Raw genomic sequence first — 15,271 nt, 5'->3', positions numbered from 1 at the left:
TCAATTCCTTGGCATATTCATATTAGAAGAGCATTTCAGTCCTATCACAGTGATAGCTTTTTAGATTCATTACAAGGATGTTTTTTTTAAATTTTTTTTATTTATTTATTTGAGAGCGACAGACACAGAGAGAAAGACAGATAGAGGAAGAGAGAGAGAATGGGCGCGCCAGGGCTTCCAGCCTCTGCAAACGAACTCCAGACGCGTGCACCCCCTTGTGCATCTGGCTAACGTGGGACCTGGGGAACCGAGCCTCGAACCGGGGTCCTTAGGCTTCACAGGCAAGTGCTTAACTGCTAAGCCATCTCTCCAGCCCTACAAGGATATTTTGTTGTTGTTGTATACTCACATTTATTGAACCATTTTTTTTCTTTCTTTCTTTCTTTTTTCTCAATTTTTATAATTCAATTTTATTATATTACATAGTTGTGTTTGCCTCTGGTAGAGATTTAACTATTCCTCACACACATAGACAAAGAAAAATATGTGTAACTTCTAACCATTACACAAATCACCGCCAGGGGCTGGGTGAGATGGAGGTGAAGCTAGATTATTCAGCAATACATCATATCACTAATCAAAGACCTGGTGAGCTGGATGTAGTGGCACATGTCTTTAATCCCAGCATTCACTCTGGAGGCAGAGGTAGGAGGATCTCTGTGAGTTTGAGGCCAGTCTGAGTCTACATAGTAAATTCCAGGTCAGTCTGGGCTAGAGCAAGACCCTACCTCAATAAAACAACAAAAAGTAGATAAATATTTTATTTACTTAATACAAAGAAGAGGAGAGAGAATGGGTGTGCCAGGGCCTCCGGCTACAGCAAACAAACTCCAGACACACTTGGCTTACATGGTTCCTGGGGACTTGAACCTGGGTGTTTTGGCTTTGCATGCAAGCTCTTTAACTGCTAAGCTATCTCTCCAGGCCCCAACCCCCCGCCCCAAAAAAAAAGACCTAGCAGGTTGTGAGAAGCCTGGACGTCCAAAGTGGATCAGGAGCCCTTAGACTGTGGTGGCAGATCAGAGGCCAGGCTACTGGCCTCCTCTGAAGCAGAAACCACCCAGACAAAGTGTAAAACAAGTAGAAAGGGCACGATGGAATATAATGGAGAAAGCCAGAGCATGGCCTAAATGACAGACAGGTGCTCCTATGAAATCACTGGAGGGGCCAGAATATAAACCAAATGCTTTTGGCAGTCATATTAGCAAAAAAAATTTCAAGAATATATATCTAGAAATATATTAGATATGTGTCTTCATTCCTTCACGTCAACTTGATTTGATATTTACAGAAAAAAAAATGATCGAAATTGGAGGCATAGTTATACATGTATGAATCTGTCTAGAAAACTGAGTTTAATGATATAACAGAGTAGATTTGGTATTAAAAAAAACTGCTCTGGAACTGTAATATTTATAGTGTATAGTGACATTTTTCTAAAAAATTTATAGCATGTGAGGAGTTAATTATTAGCAATGGAAATAGCAGAACAGGATTTATTATGCCTCCAATTCCATTCATTTCAGGACATATTTACTGTTTAGGACGTATTTACTGAGCACTACCTTGTGGTAGTCTCTAAGTAAAGAAATGTGAGGAAACATGCCTTTATCTTCCTGAGGTCCCCAGAGCAGGGGATGTAAAGGAGTCAGGGATAGCAGAGTTGGGATGTTGAGTCACAACAACGGAAGGGGGCATCTTAGTGCAAAGTATCACAGAAAGGAGAACAAGTGGGCTGAGAAGGACAAAGGTTTTCAGGTTTTGCTTGGAGCTCAACCTGACCTGAGCAGTGGGGCTAAGCAAGGTACAAATGAGAGGAAAAACTAGGTGACCAAGCTTTTGAAGAGTTTTAGGTACACTCTTGTCAATGGAAAGCCACTGAAGAACTTTTGGGCTGGAGAGATGGCTTAGCAGTTAAGGCACTTGCTTGCAAAGCCAAAGGACCCAGGTTCTATTCCCCAGTGTCCACATAAGCCATATGCACAAGATGGCACATATGTCTGGACTTCATTTGCAGTGGCTGGAGACCCTGGAGTGCCCATTCTCTCTATCTGCCCCCCCCTCTCTCTCATAAATACATATAAATACAAAATTATAATATTTTATTTTAATTTGTTTATTTGAGATAGAGAGACTTAAGGCAGAAACAGAGAGAGAGGGAGAGAGAAAAATGGGCACATTAGGGCCTCCAGCCACTGCAAACAAACTCCAGACACATGCACTACCTTGTGCATCTAGCTTACTTGGGTCCTGGGGAATTAAACCTGGGTCCTTTGGCTTTTCAAGCAACCACCTTAACAGATAAGTCATCTCTCCAGCCCCACTGAAGAATTTTAAATAGGATAGAGAAGTAGTGACAGAAGCTGTACTTTGAAAATAGCAACGTGGTACCTCATGAAGACTGGGGGCATGACCATTCCCTGACCTGACCTTTGAAATGATTTTTGGGATGGCCTTTGTCACTCTTGTCCCCCATGATCATAGAGACCCCTCTGGTGTTCTAGGGTACATGGGAGTCACTGTGCAATACCCGAAAGTCCTAAAGAACAAAGAGGTAGCCCAGCCGAAATGCCAACTGTACCCTGTTGAGACAGTTTAGCAGAGGAAGTAAGACCAGAGCTGGCAAAACAAGTCAGGAGACGACTGCAGAATCCAGGTGGCAGGCAGTGAGCTGGGCCAGGGTAGCAGAAGTGGGAGCAGAAAAGCAAGTCAAGTATAAGAGATTAGAAAAAGAAGACGACAGTGTCAACAAGTCCAAGAGTCAGGAAATGAAATGGAAGAATTTTATGGCTTTCAGCCTTGGTTATAGGAGCAATGGAAAGAATTTAGACTCACAGAAATTTGAAAAGCAAAAACTGAACTTCAGGCCTCACAGCCCCAATCAATATGTCTTCTTCTGATTAGTTCATCTTATAGAAAAGGACCCTCCTGTTATTCTGCCTCTGAGTCCTCATGACTCTGTCCCTCAGGCATATAACTGGTGACTCTAAGCACTCTCTGTGTGCCACTCTTGAGTGTTCTCTGCACTGTCCTGGCATGCAATATGTGCTTAGTCAGTATTCCTTCCACTATCCCAGCCCTCCATTCAAAAGGTGAATGATGGATGTAATAGTAAAACATTTCAAAGTCCTAATTGGCCCACACTGTCAAATCTCCCTAGGCCAGTCATATATATTTTTTACTGTCGAAGGAATGTGATATGGCTCTAACTTCAGTTCCTTCACAGTTAATTTGTGGAAAGTATTTTTGTGAAAATGTGCAGGTTTCCAGAAAAATAATGAAGGAAATAGTAAACAAGTGAGTGAGGAGTGGAGTTGGGAGCAGATGCTAGTCTCCTTGGTTTGCAGAGAACCCTCAGGAAGCCATCTCACAGAAACATCTATAGACGTGTAAAAGTCCACTGTAACTCCCCATGGCAGCTGGCAACATTCGCGTCTCTAAAGCACGAAAACCTTCCTTCAACCTGTTCAAGGAATGCTTTGAACGAAGTAAAAGTGATGTTTGGAATGTTGCTATGTTCTCTCTTGGAATGGTTTCTTGTTTTTTGTTATCTAGCGGACAGAAATAAGAACTGAAACACAAGGCTAAGGGGATTTTTTTAAATCAAAATTTATGTGCATAATGTTTAATTTTCTCATTAGCTTCTTTCTAAGGGATAAACTATATCTAGTGAGGATATGTGCATTGCTGTGTCTTCTGTAAAATAGGTAAGTTCCTACTGGAGAGTTCACAAGTTTTACTTAAAGAAATCCAGAAGTTTCTTAAAAGATTAAATGGAGAGTTAATCGTAGGTATGTGCTCAAGAGACATAAAACATATATCAACACACAAACTTGTTTACAAGTACTCATAGCATCGTTTTGTGTGTGTGTGTGTGTGTGTGTGTGTGTGTGTGTGTGTGTGTGTATGGCCAACAAATCGAAACAATGCCCATACCAGATGAATGCATGAAAAGATTGTGAAGCACCGATGCCATTAATCCACACAGTTAACTATGATCTAGCAATAAAGGGGAATTAAGTGCTGGCGCATGCTACCAAATAGATGAATGTTTAAACTAAACAGTAAAGACAACAATTGTTAAAAATTATTAAAATGCCATGTAGTGTATGAAACCATTCACATGAAAATTTTCAGAATTAGTAAACCTGAGCTGGGTATGGTGGAGCATACCTTTAATCCCAGCACTCGGGAGGCTGAGGTAGGAGGATTGCTGAGTTCGAGGACAGCCTGAGAGTACATAGTAAATTCCAGGTCAGCCTGAGCTAGAATGAGACCCTACCTCAAAAAACAAAACAAAACAAAAAAAAAAAGCTGAAGAGTTTGGGATAAAAGTGCTGAATGACTATAAGTGGATACAAGGTTTCTGTGGGGTAATGAAAATATTCAGACTGATTGATTCTGATTATTGACTAATTATGGTGATAGTTGCACCACTTTGTAAATATGCTCAGAAAGTTATGTCCATTAAATATGTGATTTATATATTATTTGAATTATATCTTAGAAGAACTTTTTAAAGATTTTTTTCTAAATTTATTAGAGACAAAGAGAGGGAGACAGAAAGAAATAGAGAGTGAGAATGGATGCACTAGGTCCTCCAGCCACTGCAAAGAAACTTCAGATACAGGTGCTACCATGTGCATCTGGCTTATATGGGACCTGGAGAATCAAACCTGGATCCTTAAGCTTTACAGGCAAGTACCTTAATTGCTAAGCCATCTCTTTAGCCCTTAGTGGAGTTTTTAATCACACTAGAATACGTCCTTTAATATGAGATGAGAATAAAAGAGCCACTATGCTTCTTTTAAGTATTTCATTTATGTTTCCATTTTCTGCCAAAAAAGATATGGTTGCATGATGAATGTATATAGTATTCCCATTTTCTTGTCTATCGGGACTAGCACATATTCATACATCAGAAGCACTCGGGTATTAAGGGATGAATAGAGAAGTACCCAGTGAAGTTCTCAGAGGGCACTTTGTGAGGGCACTGGAGAAAGAAGTACTCACAGGAAGGCCCCTGGGTCCTCGAGGTCCCACCTCTCCTGGAGGTCCTTGTTGACCCTGTTATTAGGAAAAAGGCAGGAGAAAAAATATTAACTTTCCCTGGTAACATTAAGACATAATTGATGGAAAGGTTACATTTCATCTTACCGGTTTGCCTGAGTTTCCCAATGGACCAGGCTTCCCTGGAGCACCTGTGTTACCCTAAAGATAAAATGTGACATTCACAGCAAATCAGACTGAAAGTAAGCATGTGGACCAACCTGCCTCATCCTTGCTAATGTTATAATATTTTATGGTTTATTTTAAATATAATATGCTTATATTTAAATTGTATTAATCTTCAGATTTCACATTAAGAATTTGGAACTTGGAAGGATGTAGAAACATTTTCTTAATGAATACATTAAAGATCTCAACATTTAGTCCAAGAAGTACACTAAGGGTCAAATTTCAAAAGAAAAAAAAAAAAAAGAAGAAGGTCTTGGGGCTGGAGAGCTGGCTCAGTGGATAAAGGCATTTGCTTGCAAAACCTGGCCGTCTGGGTTACATTCCCTCATACCAACGTAGGGCCAGATACACACAGTGGCATCTGCACCTGGAATTGGTTTGCAATGGCAGGAGGTTATGCCCATACTGTATATTTCTCCTGCACACCCCCCTCCGTGTGTGTGTGTGTGTGTGTGTGTGTGTGTGTGTGTGTGTGTGTCTTTCTCTCTATCTTGGATTTTAGCCATCATTTAAAGGAATTTCCTTCAACATGAAGAATTATACATGCCCTTCCTATTTCAAATATGCTTCTGAGTACCCATTTACCTTAGACTGACAGTATTCAAAGTTCTGAAAATCAAGTCAGCAAGAAAAAGAAAACACAGAAGATGTGCTGTTAGGGAAAGAAAGGATGAAACCTCTCCCTGCACCATTCCTCCTCAAGGAGCACATGCTGGTGATCAATTCTGTTCATGCACTATGAGGGCTGAACAGTGGCCAACTTCTCTCTTATCCCATTTTACCTATTTTATTCTAAAGTAAAGCTGTTTTATCCCTTTAATTTTTCTTTTATTGAATGTTTTATAATTACTTGTCTTTAATTCTGTATAGAATATGTGTAGATATAGGATCTATCTATGACTTAATGATATATATTATGTGTTTCAAATATTAGGGAACCATAAAGCTGTCTGTTTATAGTAGCAAAGGGTGACATTTTCATGAAGCAAGTCTGGTCAGCAATTTTCTACAGCTGGGACACAGATTAACATTTGAAACTTTAAAGCTTTTACTTTTTGATATCTTCCAGGGATTAAATATAAAATAAAATTCAGTCTGGATATGTTAAAATTTATAAAGAAAACATATTCATAAAGGGATCAATAAAAATATCAATGGCAAGTTTAATATGTTTTACCTTTTCACCAGCAACACCCTTTGCACCAGGCATTCCAGGCACACCCTAAAAGGATACACAGAGGACCTGGGTTTAACCACCTCATCTGAGGATCTATGAGAAGTCAAATTCCTCACCCAGTGCCAAGAGGCTGAGGGATCATGACAACCTCAAAGACAGGGTGAGAGAGATGCCTCCTAGTTCCCAAACTCAGCCAATTAAAAAACTACCCACCATGCAGGATATTAGGTTACTGTAACTGGATTGTCAAGGCTGGGTAACCTTAAAACAAACCTCTAAAACAAAGCTATCTTTTTTTCATGATAAACATTCAAACTAAAATCCAGCCCCATTTTCATATCCACAGGAGAGCTCATGAGCATGACAGATGTTATAGGGACAGAACAGTGCTTCATGTACAGAATAATAAAATCTTCAATTGGGGATCTGGAATCTTAATTTCTTCTGGCTGCTTAAAAAGAGCCAGATGGCATAATAGATTGGGTGCCAGTCCTTGTATGACCAAGTATCCTTTGTTCACCAGCAGGATGTGCTTAAGAGTAAAACTGCATGATGCATAATCCAGATTCATTTCCAGCCACATCAGTGCAGGGAAATACCAATTTGAAGGTTGCAAATCATCACATAATCTCAAAGAAGTCATTTGTGTCCTTGAGATCCTGCTAACAGGAACTGTAAGACTGATTAAAATAGGACAACACATGTTGCAATAGTCCATCACCCAGGGCTAGATAAGGAAGACATTAGAGGGAAAAGACAGATGCAAGGCAGAACATTAAAGCTTTCCATTTATCCTTCCTACAGAAATGACAAGCTTGTCACAGAAAAAAATTACAAAAATGTAAACTGTAGAACTCAGGATAGAGTGTCATATTTTCCTCAGGTTAACATATTATATAATCCAAATTCCTATCTTTTAAACCACATCTATGAACCAGTAAATCTTTAAACATTTAAATGCTCACCGGCAGGCCCTGAAGTCCCACATCACCAGGAGGTCCAGGTTTACCTGCTTCACCCTGAAAAACAGTGATTTCATTGCATCACTGTACCTGAATGAAGTGCTGAATTTAAGAAGGAGAAGTGTACAGACCTTCTCGGGGGGGGGGGGGGATTTCTCCCAGCAGCTGACCTTAGGTGCACTTCAAAGTGTTACTTAAATTCAGGATAGGCAGTGGTATAGGACACAGGACATAAATTCAAAATCATGCTTTGCTTGGGCCTATTTTCATCAAGGAGTTCTTAAAGTGGGCAACTAACTAAGTGTATACCTTAATTTGAATTTCTGTATTTGATGTTTGGTTTAAGGATTATAAAGGGAAAAGAGCCAGAGCAGGATAACTAAATCTTCTGGTAATGCTGTAATAGAAATGCAGAGCTCTGCTGGTCAGGCTAGAGACGGCCCCATTCACTCATGGACTAAATCATACCTTTGTTCCCGGCATTCCAGGTATCCCATCTCGACCATCCACACCTGGCAAACCCTGAAGACACACAAAGAAACACACTGTGTTTTAGAAACAGTCATGTTCTTCTTTTCTACACCATTTTCTAAATGCTTACTGTAAGTCAGTAATCACAATACAAACTAGGCTCCAGACCTACCGTGTCTCCTTTGGGCCCAGGCAGTCCGGGAATTCCTCTAGAACCTTGAGCCCCCTGTAGGGCAGAATAAAAGAATGAACAAGACGTGCTCAATGTTTGCAATATTTAGAACATGCCAAATAGACAAAAATCAGCAGATAATAGTAAAAAGCAGGATGCCTGTAGTGATTAAGGCTAATTTGAACTCACTCTGTCTCCCTTGGGACCTGCCTCTCCTGGAGGACCTCGTTGTCCTTGATCACCCTGTATAAAAAGGAAAGTGTGTTGGTCTCAGAAGTGACCTATTGATGGACATAACATTAGCATCACTCACATTAATCAACTATTGCTCTGTCACCACAATGACTTAGATCTATCACAGACACATCATTCAGTCTTCTTTTTTTGAGGTAGTTAGTGTCTCCCTCTAGCCCAGACTGACCTGGAATTCACCAGGTACTCTCAGGTTGGACTCAGACTCAGAGATCCTTCTATGTTGGCCTCCCAAGTGCTGATATTAAAGGCAAGCAATACCACGTCCTGCTGATTCTTCTTGTAAAACTTATATCCTTAATCACTGATATTGCCATAGAGATAACTGAGACTTGCATATCTTTGTTTTCATTTTATCTGCATAATGTTTCCATGTTATTTCAATGTAGATGTGGAATTGATTAAGGTCCATATTACAAGTAACAACGTCAATAACTAAATCCGTATCAAAGCTAACTCACTGAACGTCAGGGTGGAATGAGACTTGGATTAGTAATACATGGTATATTTTCCCTATGCTATTCTATTCTTCTTCAAGAACCATGGTTTCTGTCTAAATTATGCAGCTAGCGCTCATACGTGCTGTATGTGGAAGAGGATATGTCCTCCTAATACATAGGTTCTTGTAATGGCTTAACTATTCCAAACATCAAGGCTCCCTGTGGCTATTGGACCAGTTCAAATCTGGTCAACCTTAGACACAGTCCATAATGCAGTTTTATTTATCCAGTCAACACCACTGTCTCAACACACTCTCCACTCTAGTTAGTGAGTAACCCTACAGTTGGCACAACAGGGCCTGCCAGTGAGCATTTGAATGTTGTGCCCCCTACATTTTTCAGCCTTTCCAAGAATGACTTTCCAGAGAAACCCTTTCTCTCAGTTCCACTTGCACAGATTACATTGAGTCCTTTTCAAGCACTTGACCTTGTAGTTTATCACTGAGTTACATTCTATTTTTCCCAATGGTCTTTGACACTGGGATATTCTATTTTTACTTGTATCATTTCTATGTTTGTTTGTTTTTTTTTGAGGCAGAGGTGATTAATGATGGAGCTCTTGTCTATGAACCTGCAACAAAGCTCAAGGCAGCCTACAAAATGACACATGTATAGAAGGCAATCAGGGTACGGAATAATGAAATCAGAAATCAGGGAGGAAGAAAAGGTAGAACTGCTCAGGAACTAAATATGAGCTCATCATTGTGAATAAAGGTGTCCTGACAACCAGATCAAAAGGAAAACATAAACAGGCAACAATCTGACATATCATATGTGAAACACATCAAAGGAGTTATTTTTCTGTGCCTCTAAGAAAAAATTATCATTTAAAAACTGATATAGAAATGTTTTCCCATTTTTTTCCATTTTACTTATGGATGGATGGATGGATGAATAGACTGTTATGACACTTTTTATTTGATACAAGGGTCATACTAAGTTGGCCAGACTGGCCTTGAACTCATTCTGTTGCCCAAGTCGGCTTTAAATTTGTGACTCTCCTTCCTAGGCCTCCTGAGTAGATGAGATTAGAATTCTGTGATACCTGATCTGGCTTCCATTTTTCCATTTTAATTATTCACATGTAAGATTCTGTCAAAAAAAAGAAAGGAAGGAAGTGAAAGAGGGAGTGAAGGGGGGAAAGGAAAGGGAGAGGGAGGGAGGAAAGAAGGTCAAACTTATCATTACTTTTTGAAGATCTATCATGAGGTTTTGTGAAAGGAAAACCACTTACAGGTGCACCAGGAAGACCCTGAGGCCCGGGTTCCCCATCTAAGCCCCGAGCACCCTGCAAAAAATAAAAGAGACAAAAATAAAACTTGTATCAGTTATGCATGTTAAAAGGCAGATCCATCTTTTTTAAAGAAATAAAACAGCCAGAAGAAAAGGTTGAATGTTTAATACACACTCTACTCATAGTGGACCCAAAAGAGCAATCCACTGGGCACTTCAGATATGAGACACAAGTACATCACTCACCACACCGATGGTGCTTAAGTACCGCCTTTGATTCCACTGTGGATATTTCAAGTTAACAATGCATCTCTTCTCAACTACTGACATGAACTGCAAACACTGGTGCTTATTCAGAGAGTTTGGCAAATCTTTTGGAAGAGGTTTGGCAGTGGCTCCCCAGCATTCTCAGAATACCCATTGGAATTCAAGTGATGAAAGCCTTAAAGTTAGGGTTGATACAGTGGACTCTGATGTGATAGCTATGGTAAGGACTTCCAGAACTCCGCCCCCCTCCCCACTCTGAACTAGAATAAAAAGTGCAGCCAAGTGATTCAGAGGAAGGACCTACACATACCCTCTTCCATCTGATGTCTGGTTCATTATATGAATAATAATTTGCCTATCTTATCTAAACAGAGCCACCCTACAAAACAAATGACATAAGGACATTCCAAAATTTGGTGTCTAATTACCTGGAAATGATATCTGACGTGGCTATATAGGCTACAGATTATCTCCTTACTTTCTTTATAGAAACAGAAATGTGACTTTAAAAACAATTTAAAAAACAGTGGAAGAGCCGGGTGAAGCGGTTCATGCCTTCAATTTCAGCACTCTGGAGGCAGAGGTACGAGAATCGCCATGAGTTTGAGGCCACCCTGAGACTAGCTAGTAAATTCCAGGGCAGCCTAAGATAGAGTGAGATTGAACCTTGAAAAACCAAAAAAAAAAAAAAAAAAAAAAAAAAACAGTGGATTCAGTATAAAACAGCCCCCACTGTGAAACACTCTCATCTACAAAGTAAGAAAGCTTATGGACAAGTGAACAGGCAGTGTCCTAATGAACCAGGCTGAACTGAGGAGATGATAAAACAAGTGAAAAGCAATCAAAGAGTACTGGATAGATGTGAGGCCAGTAGAGCCAGTATCTGTAGTAAGAATTAAAATTATTTTAAAAAAAAGGAAACCTTTGATGGAAGGCTCAGACACAGGGAGAATCAAAGATAAAAACACCATAGAAGTAGCAGGACCACAGAACCTTTGCAATTCTTTGATCGCCCCAACGGCCCTCAAACTAGAACACAGTAGATACATTCCACATTCACCACGAGAGAAGAAAGAATTTGGAAGACCTGAAAAGACCTTGAATTCATCATTCACCTTGCATTAGGAAAGCCCTGTGGCCTTTGCATGATAGAAATGGCTTTGAGGCGCTCAGTCTCTCTCTCCCTTATAGAAGTGCAGTGTGCGCTCCGAACCAAACTGCTGTTACTAGGTAACCATTCCATATCTGTGTTCATAAGAGCTTTTCTTTCTTTCTTTTTTTTTTTTTTTTGTTAAAAAAAAAAAGCAATTTGACACAAATCAAGGGAAATGAGAAATGTTGGAAAATCTCAAATAGAAAAATACTTCAAATAAAAAGCATATCAAAAACAGTAATTTGCTTCAAACAGAAGGGGTCACATATTTTAGGGAATGACTTAAATACAGCAAAAGTGAAGGCCTGGCTACCAGAGGCATCAAAATAAGTGGGTTTTTACTAATAATGAAGAGATACAGAATGTTACTTATGGTAACATGGACATAGAAATATTACAGACTAATGTTTTCTTAAATATAGTGTTTTTGGAAAGGAAAAATTGCAGAGGAAATAGAAGAAGAAAGTAAGCACAAAGACAATACCTGCAAGATATTATTTTTAAAGACTGAAGAAACATGAAATTGAAAGAAAAATAGCAGATAAGCTAGACTTTCGATTCATAAAATGTGCATGTATATTGAAAAGCATTTGATTTAGAGTATCAACAATGAAAACTTACTGTTATTTTATTGTTAACAAGAATCCATGAGCTGCTATGTGGAACTGACACAAATTAGTCTTTGTTCTGAAGAAAATGAAGTTGTATGTAGTGATAAAGAGGGAATTTTTTTCTGTGCTCCCCAAAACTTGCTTTTCAAATATACTTTGTAAGAGGTGGTAACCTTTTTTAATGATAGCAAAACTAGATACAACCCTACAAACACACAACCCCCAAGGAAAAGTTCACTGAGGGTACTTACAGGAGTTCCTATTTTTCCTCAGGATGTCCATTCTCTCCAAACATTGCCTATTCTCCATCCTTCATCATCACCTTCACTTGTCATCCATCCTTTGGCCACAAACCTTCTCCTGGGCTCTCTCCATGCATTATCATGATTAAGCCACTAATTCATCTCCACATCCTCATAGTACCTGCCTTCAGACTTATGCCTCCTTTGCTTGCATTCTAGTTGTTTATATTTCTCTCCAAATAAGTGACAAATGAAATGTAGGCCTATTCTTCCTCCAGCCTTCCTTGCAGTTTGCATGTACCTTGCCATGAAGAGTAAGATTTCTGAAGTCAGCTAAGGCCAAGCTGGTGTACTGTGGCCATAAGAGTATGACCCCTGTTGGGGCGGACCTCAACTCACAGAGTGGCTAACAGATCCAAGAGTTTTAGGAGACATCCTTCTTTCTCTTACCTCTCCCTCTCTATTTTCCCCTGCTTTTGCCTTGCTGGACAAGGACCATTACTGACATTATGAGAGCATTATCTGGGCTAACTACTGATATTGATGAAAAGTAAAAGTATTACATCCCTGCTTTCTCTAATACCCAAGACAGTTTAAAAAATAGTATATCATGGGTTTTGCCTCCATAGATTCTAACAAAAACATTCAAGCAAAACAAAACAAAACAAAAAAAATCCCCTGTACTGAACACATATATTCTTGTCATTATACCATAAACATACAGTATAATGACAACTTACCTAACATATACATTGTATTAGCATTGAAAGTAGCCAAGAGATGCATTAAAGGGTACAGTAATGTGTTCATAGGCTACACACAATAGTAAACTATTTTATATCACACTTGAACAACTGTAGACTTTGGTTTCCTTAGTGAGGGTGGGCATCTTGTAGCAACTAAACATCCATGGACAGCAAGAGACAACATAATGACCATTATCATGCAAGCTACTCCTGCTTTAATTTTATTTATTTATTTATTTGAGAGCGACAGAGAGAGAGAAAGAGGCAGAGAGGGAGAGAGAATGGGCGCGCCAGGGCCTCCAGACACTGCAAACGAACCCCAGAGGCATGCACCCCCTTGTGCATCTGGCTAACGTGGGTCCTGGGGAAATGAGCCTCAAACTGGGGTCCTTAGGCTTCACAGGCAAGCGCTTAACTGCTAAGCCATCTCTCCAGCCCACTTACTCCTGTTTTAATCACCTGTACTTACAAAATGTGAGACCGTACAGACACAGCCACAAAACATAAAGTGTGAGCTTGGGGCTGATGGGTGGTTCAGCAGCTAAAGGCACTTGCTTGCAAAGCCTGACAGCCTGGATTCGATTTCCCCAGTTATCCTCATACAACCAGATGCCGAAAATGGCCCATGCATCTGTATGCAGTTCTTTTGCAGTCGCAGGAGGCCCCAGCATTCTCTCACACTCTCTGTCTCCCTCTCTTTTATAAATAAATAAGATATTTTTTAAAAAAAGAAGATAGTGAGGTTGCTAAACATAAGTAGTTTTCCCTTAAGTAGTGAACTTTGAAAATATTTAGCACAGTTTGATTAATTTATCATCATCATCTCACTTTTTCTCCTTTGTCTCCAATGATGCCAGTGATGCCTCTCAAACCTTGAGCTCCCTGGAAATGTAAAAAGACAGCAAATTAATTTTAGTTCAAGCAAACATTTTTAAGAATACTGTTATAATAGCTGATCCAGAAGAAACCTGTTATCATAAGTAAAAGCAGCGCTAAGAAATAGTGACGATGTATAGATGGACATTTCTAGCTTAAAAAGTAAAGTTCAAGAAAAAAATTGATGGTTAAAACCCTCACATAATATACTGAAGACATTTAATCCCAGAATTTGGGAGTCAGAGGTAGGAGGATTGCCATGAGTTTGAGGCCACCCTGAGAATACATAGTGAATTCCCAGGTCAGCCTTGGCTACAGGAAGACACTACCTCAGGAAAAAAAAAAAAAATCTGGAGACCTACACAACTCTATGAAAATTGAGTTGGCACAATTATTGAAGACAAAAATGTAAATAGCAACATAGAGGGATTATGGTAATGTGACTGACATCTCTTAAGACATATGCAGAATTTACCCTGGCATTCCTCCCTCCCTCACAGCTTAGTCATGTGAAGCATGATTTTACACCTTGGAATAATTTTCTCTAACAAATGCATGTCATCCATGGCAGTTGGTTCCAAGATAACCCCTAAATCTTGTCTTAGAAATAGGCCTGAACTCTCCATCAACCACTTGTCAGCAGTTTGCAGTATGCCATTCCCATGATAAAAGGCATTCTGCATTCCAACATGGGGAAGGAAGAACTCATCACAAGCAAAGGAGTGAATGAACAATCCTGAAAATAAAGGAGTCAGTGTGATCTATGGAATCTCTTCAAATACTGAAATACTACTGCTGAAGATTCTCTGGCCCTAAAACAGGAAGACTCCAGAAACCATCCAGAAAAGGGCATGCCTGTGTGCCCCCTGGGACATAGCAGTGGATGGATTTTTCATCAGGAAAGCCTCCTTTTGGACATCTACTAGCTTTCCATATTGGCTTAAGATAAAGTAATTCCAGGCGTTCATTTTCTTCATATTTTCTTGGAAAAGATGGGACCAGTCTATGGCCGACCCTTCATCTAGGTCAGTCACACATATCAGTGTGCGTATCAGTCAGGTACCGGTCTGCAACTCCACTGTGCAGTATGGTCTAGCTTGGAACATCAATTAGGATTTCAAGTGCAGCGTGGCTATATCAGATTAAACTGTTCTCTCTTGTGCAGCTTATGAACTGACTCTGAAGGCAATTCTTCTACAGAAAATAAAATTTAAACAACGTTTAGGTCGATAGCAGTGGCATGAGGACCCCATGTATGGGCTCCTGAGGTAGTCACCTTTGAGAGCAGAGTTTTAATAAATGTGCCAAAAAAACCCCACTTTTTATAGACCTATAGATTACTTTGTAACTGTGCTCATAGAGCTCAATTGG

At 39.7% G+C, this 15,271-nt stretch overlaps 1 protein-coding gene across 1 annotated transcript in view; it reads right to left on the bottom strand.

The window, feature by feature from the left end:
- The window catches only part of Col9a1 (collagen type IX alpha 1 chain), a 92,766-nt gene that overhangs the window by 31,509 nt on the left and 45,986 nt on the right, over positions 1 to 15,271 (bottom strand). The window contains exons 20-28 of the mRNA XM_045156687.1: positions 13,853 to 13,906; positions 10,007 to 10,060; positions 8,210 to 8,263; positions 8,021 to 8,074; positions 7,846 to 7,899; positions 7,381 to 7,434; positions 6,416 to 6,460; positions 5,158 to 5,211; positions 5,014 to 5,067 (exon numbers count right to left, since the gene is read on the bottom strand). Coding sequence (XP_045012622.1) covers positions 5,014 to 5,067; positions 5,158 to 5,211; positions 6,416 to 6,460; positions 7,381 to 7,434; positions 7,846 to 7,899; positions 8,021 to 8,074; positions 8,210 to 8,263; positions 10,007 to 10,060; positions 13,853 to 13,906 — 477 coding nt within the window. The remainder of the gene's footprint in view (positions 1 to 5,013; positions 5,068 to 5,157; positions 5,212 to 6,415; positions 6,461 to 7,380; positions 7,435 to 7,845; positions 7,900 to 8,020; positions 8,075 to 8,209; positions 8,264 to 10,006; positions 10,061 to 13,852; positions 13,907 to 15,271) is intronic.

This window comes from Jaculus jaculus, chromosome 8 (assembly GCF_020740685.1).
Source record: "Jaculus jaculus isolate mJacJac1 chromosome 8, mJacJac1.mat.Y.cur, whole genome shotgun sequence".
NCBI lineage: Eukaryota > Metazoa > Chordata > Mammalia > Rodentia > Dipodidae > Jaculus > Jaculus jaculus.
Note: the sequence above shows the minus strand (reverse complement) of the source record. Positions and strands in the feature narration are given on the sequence as shown.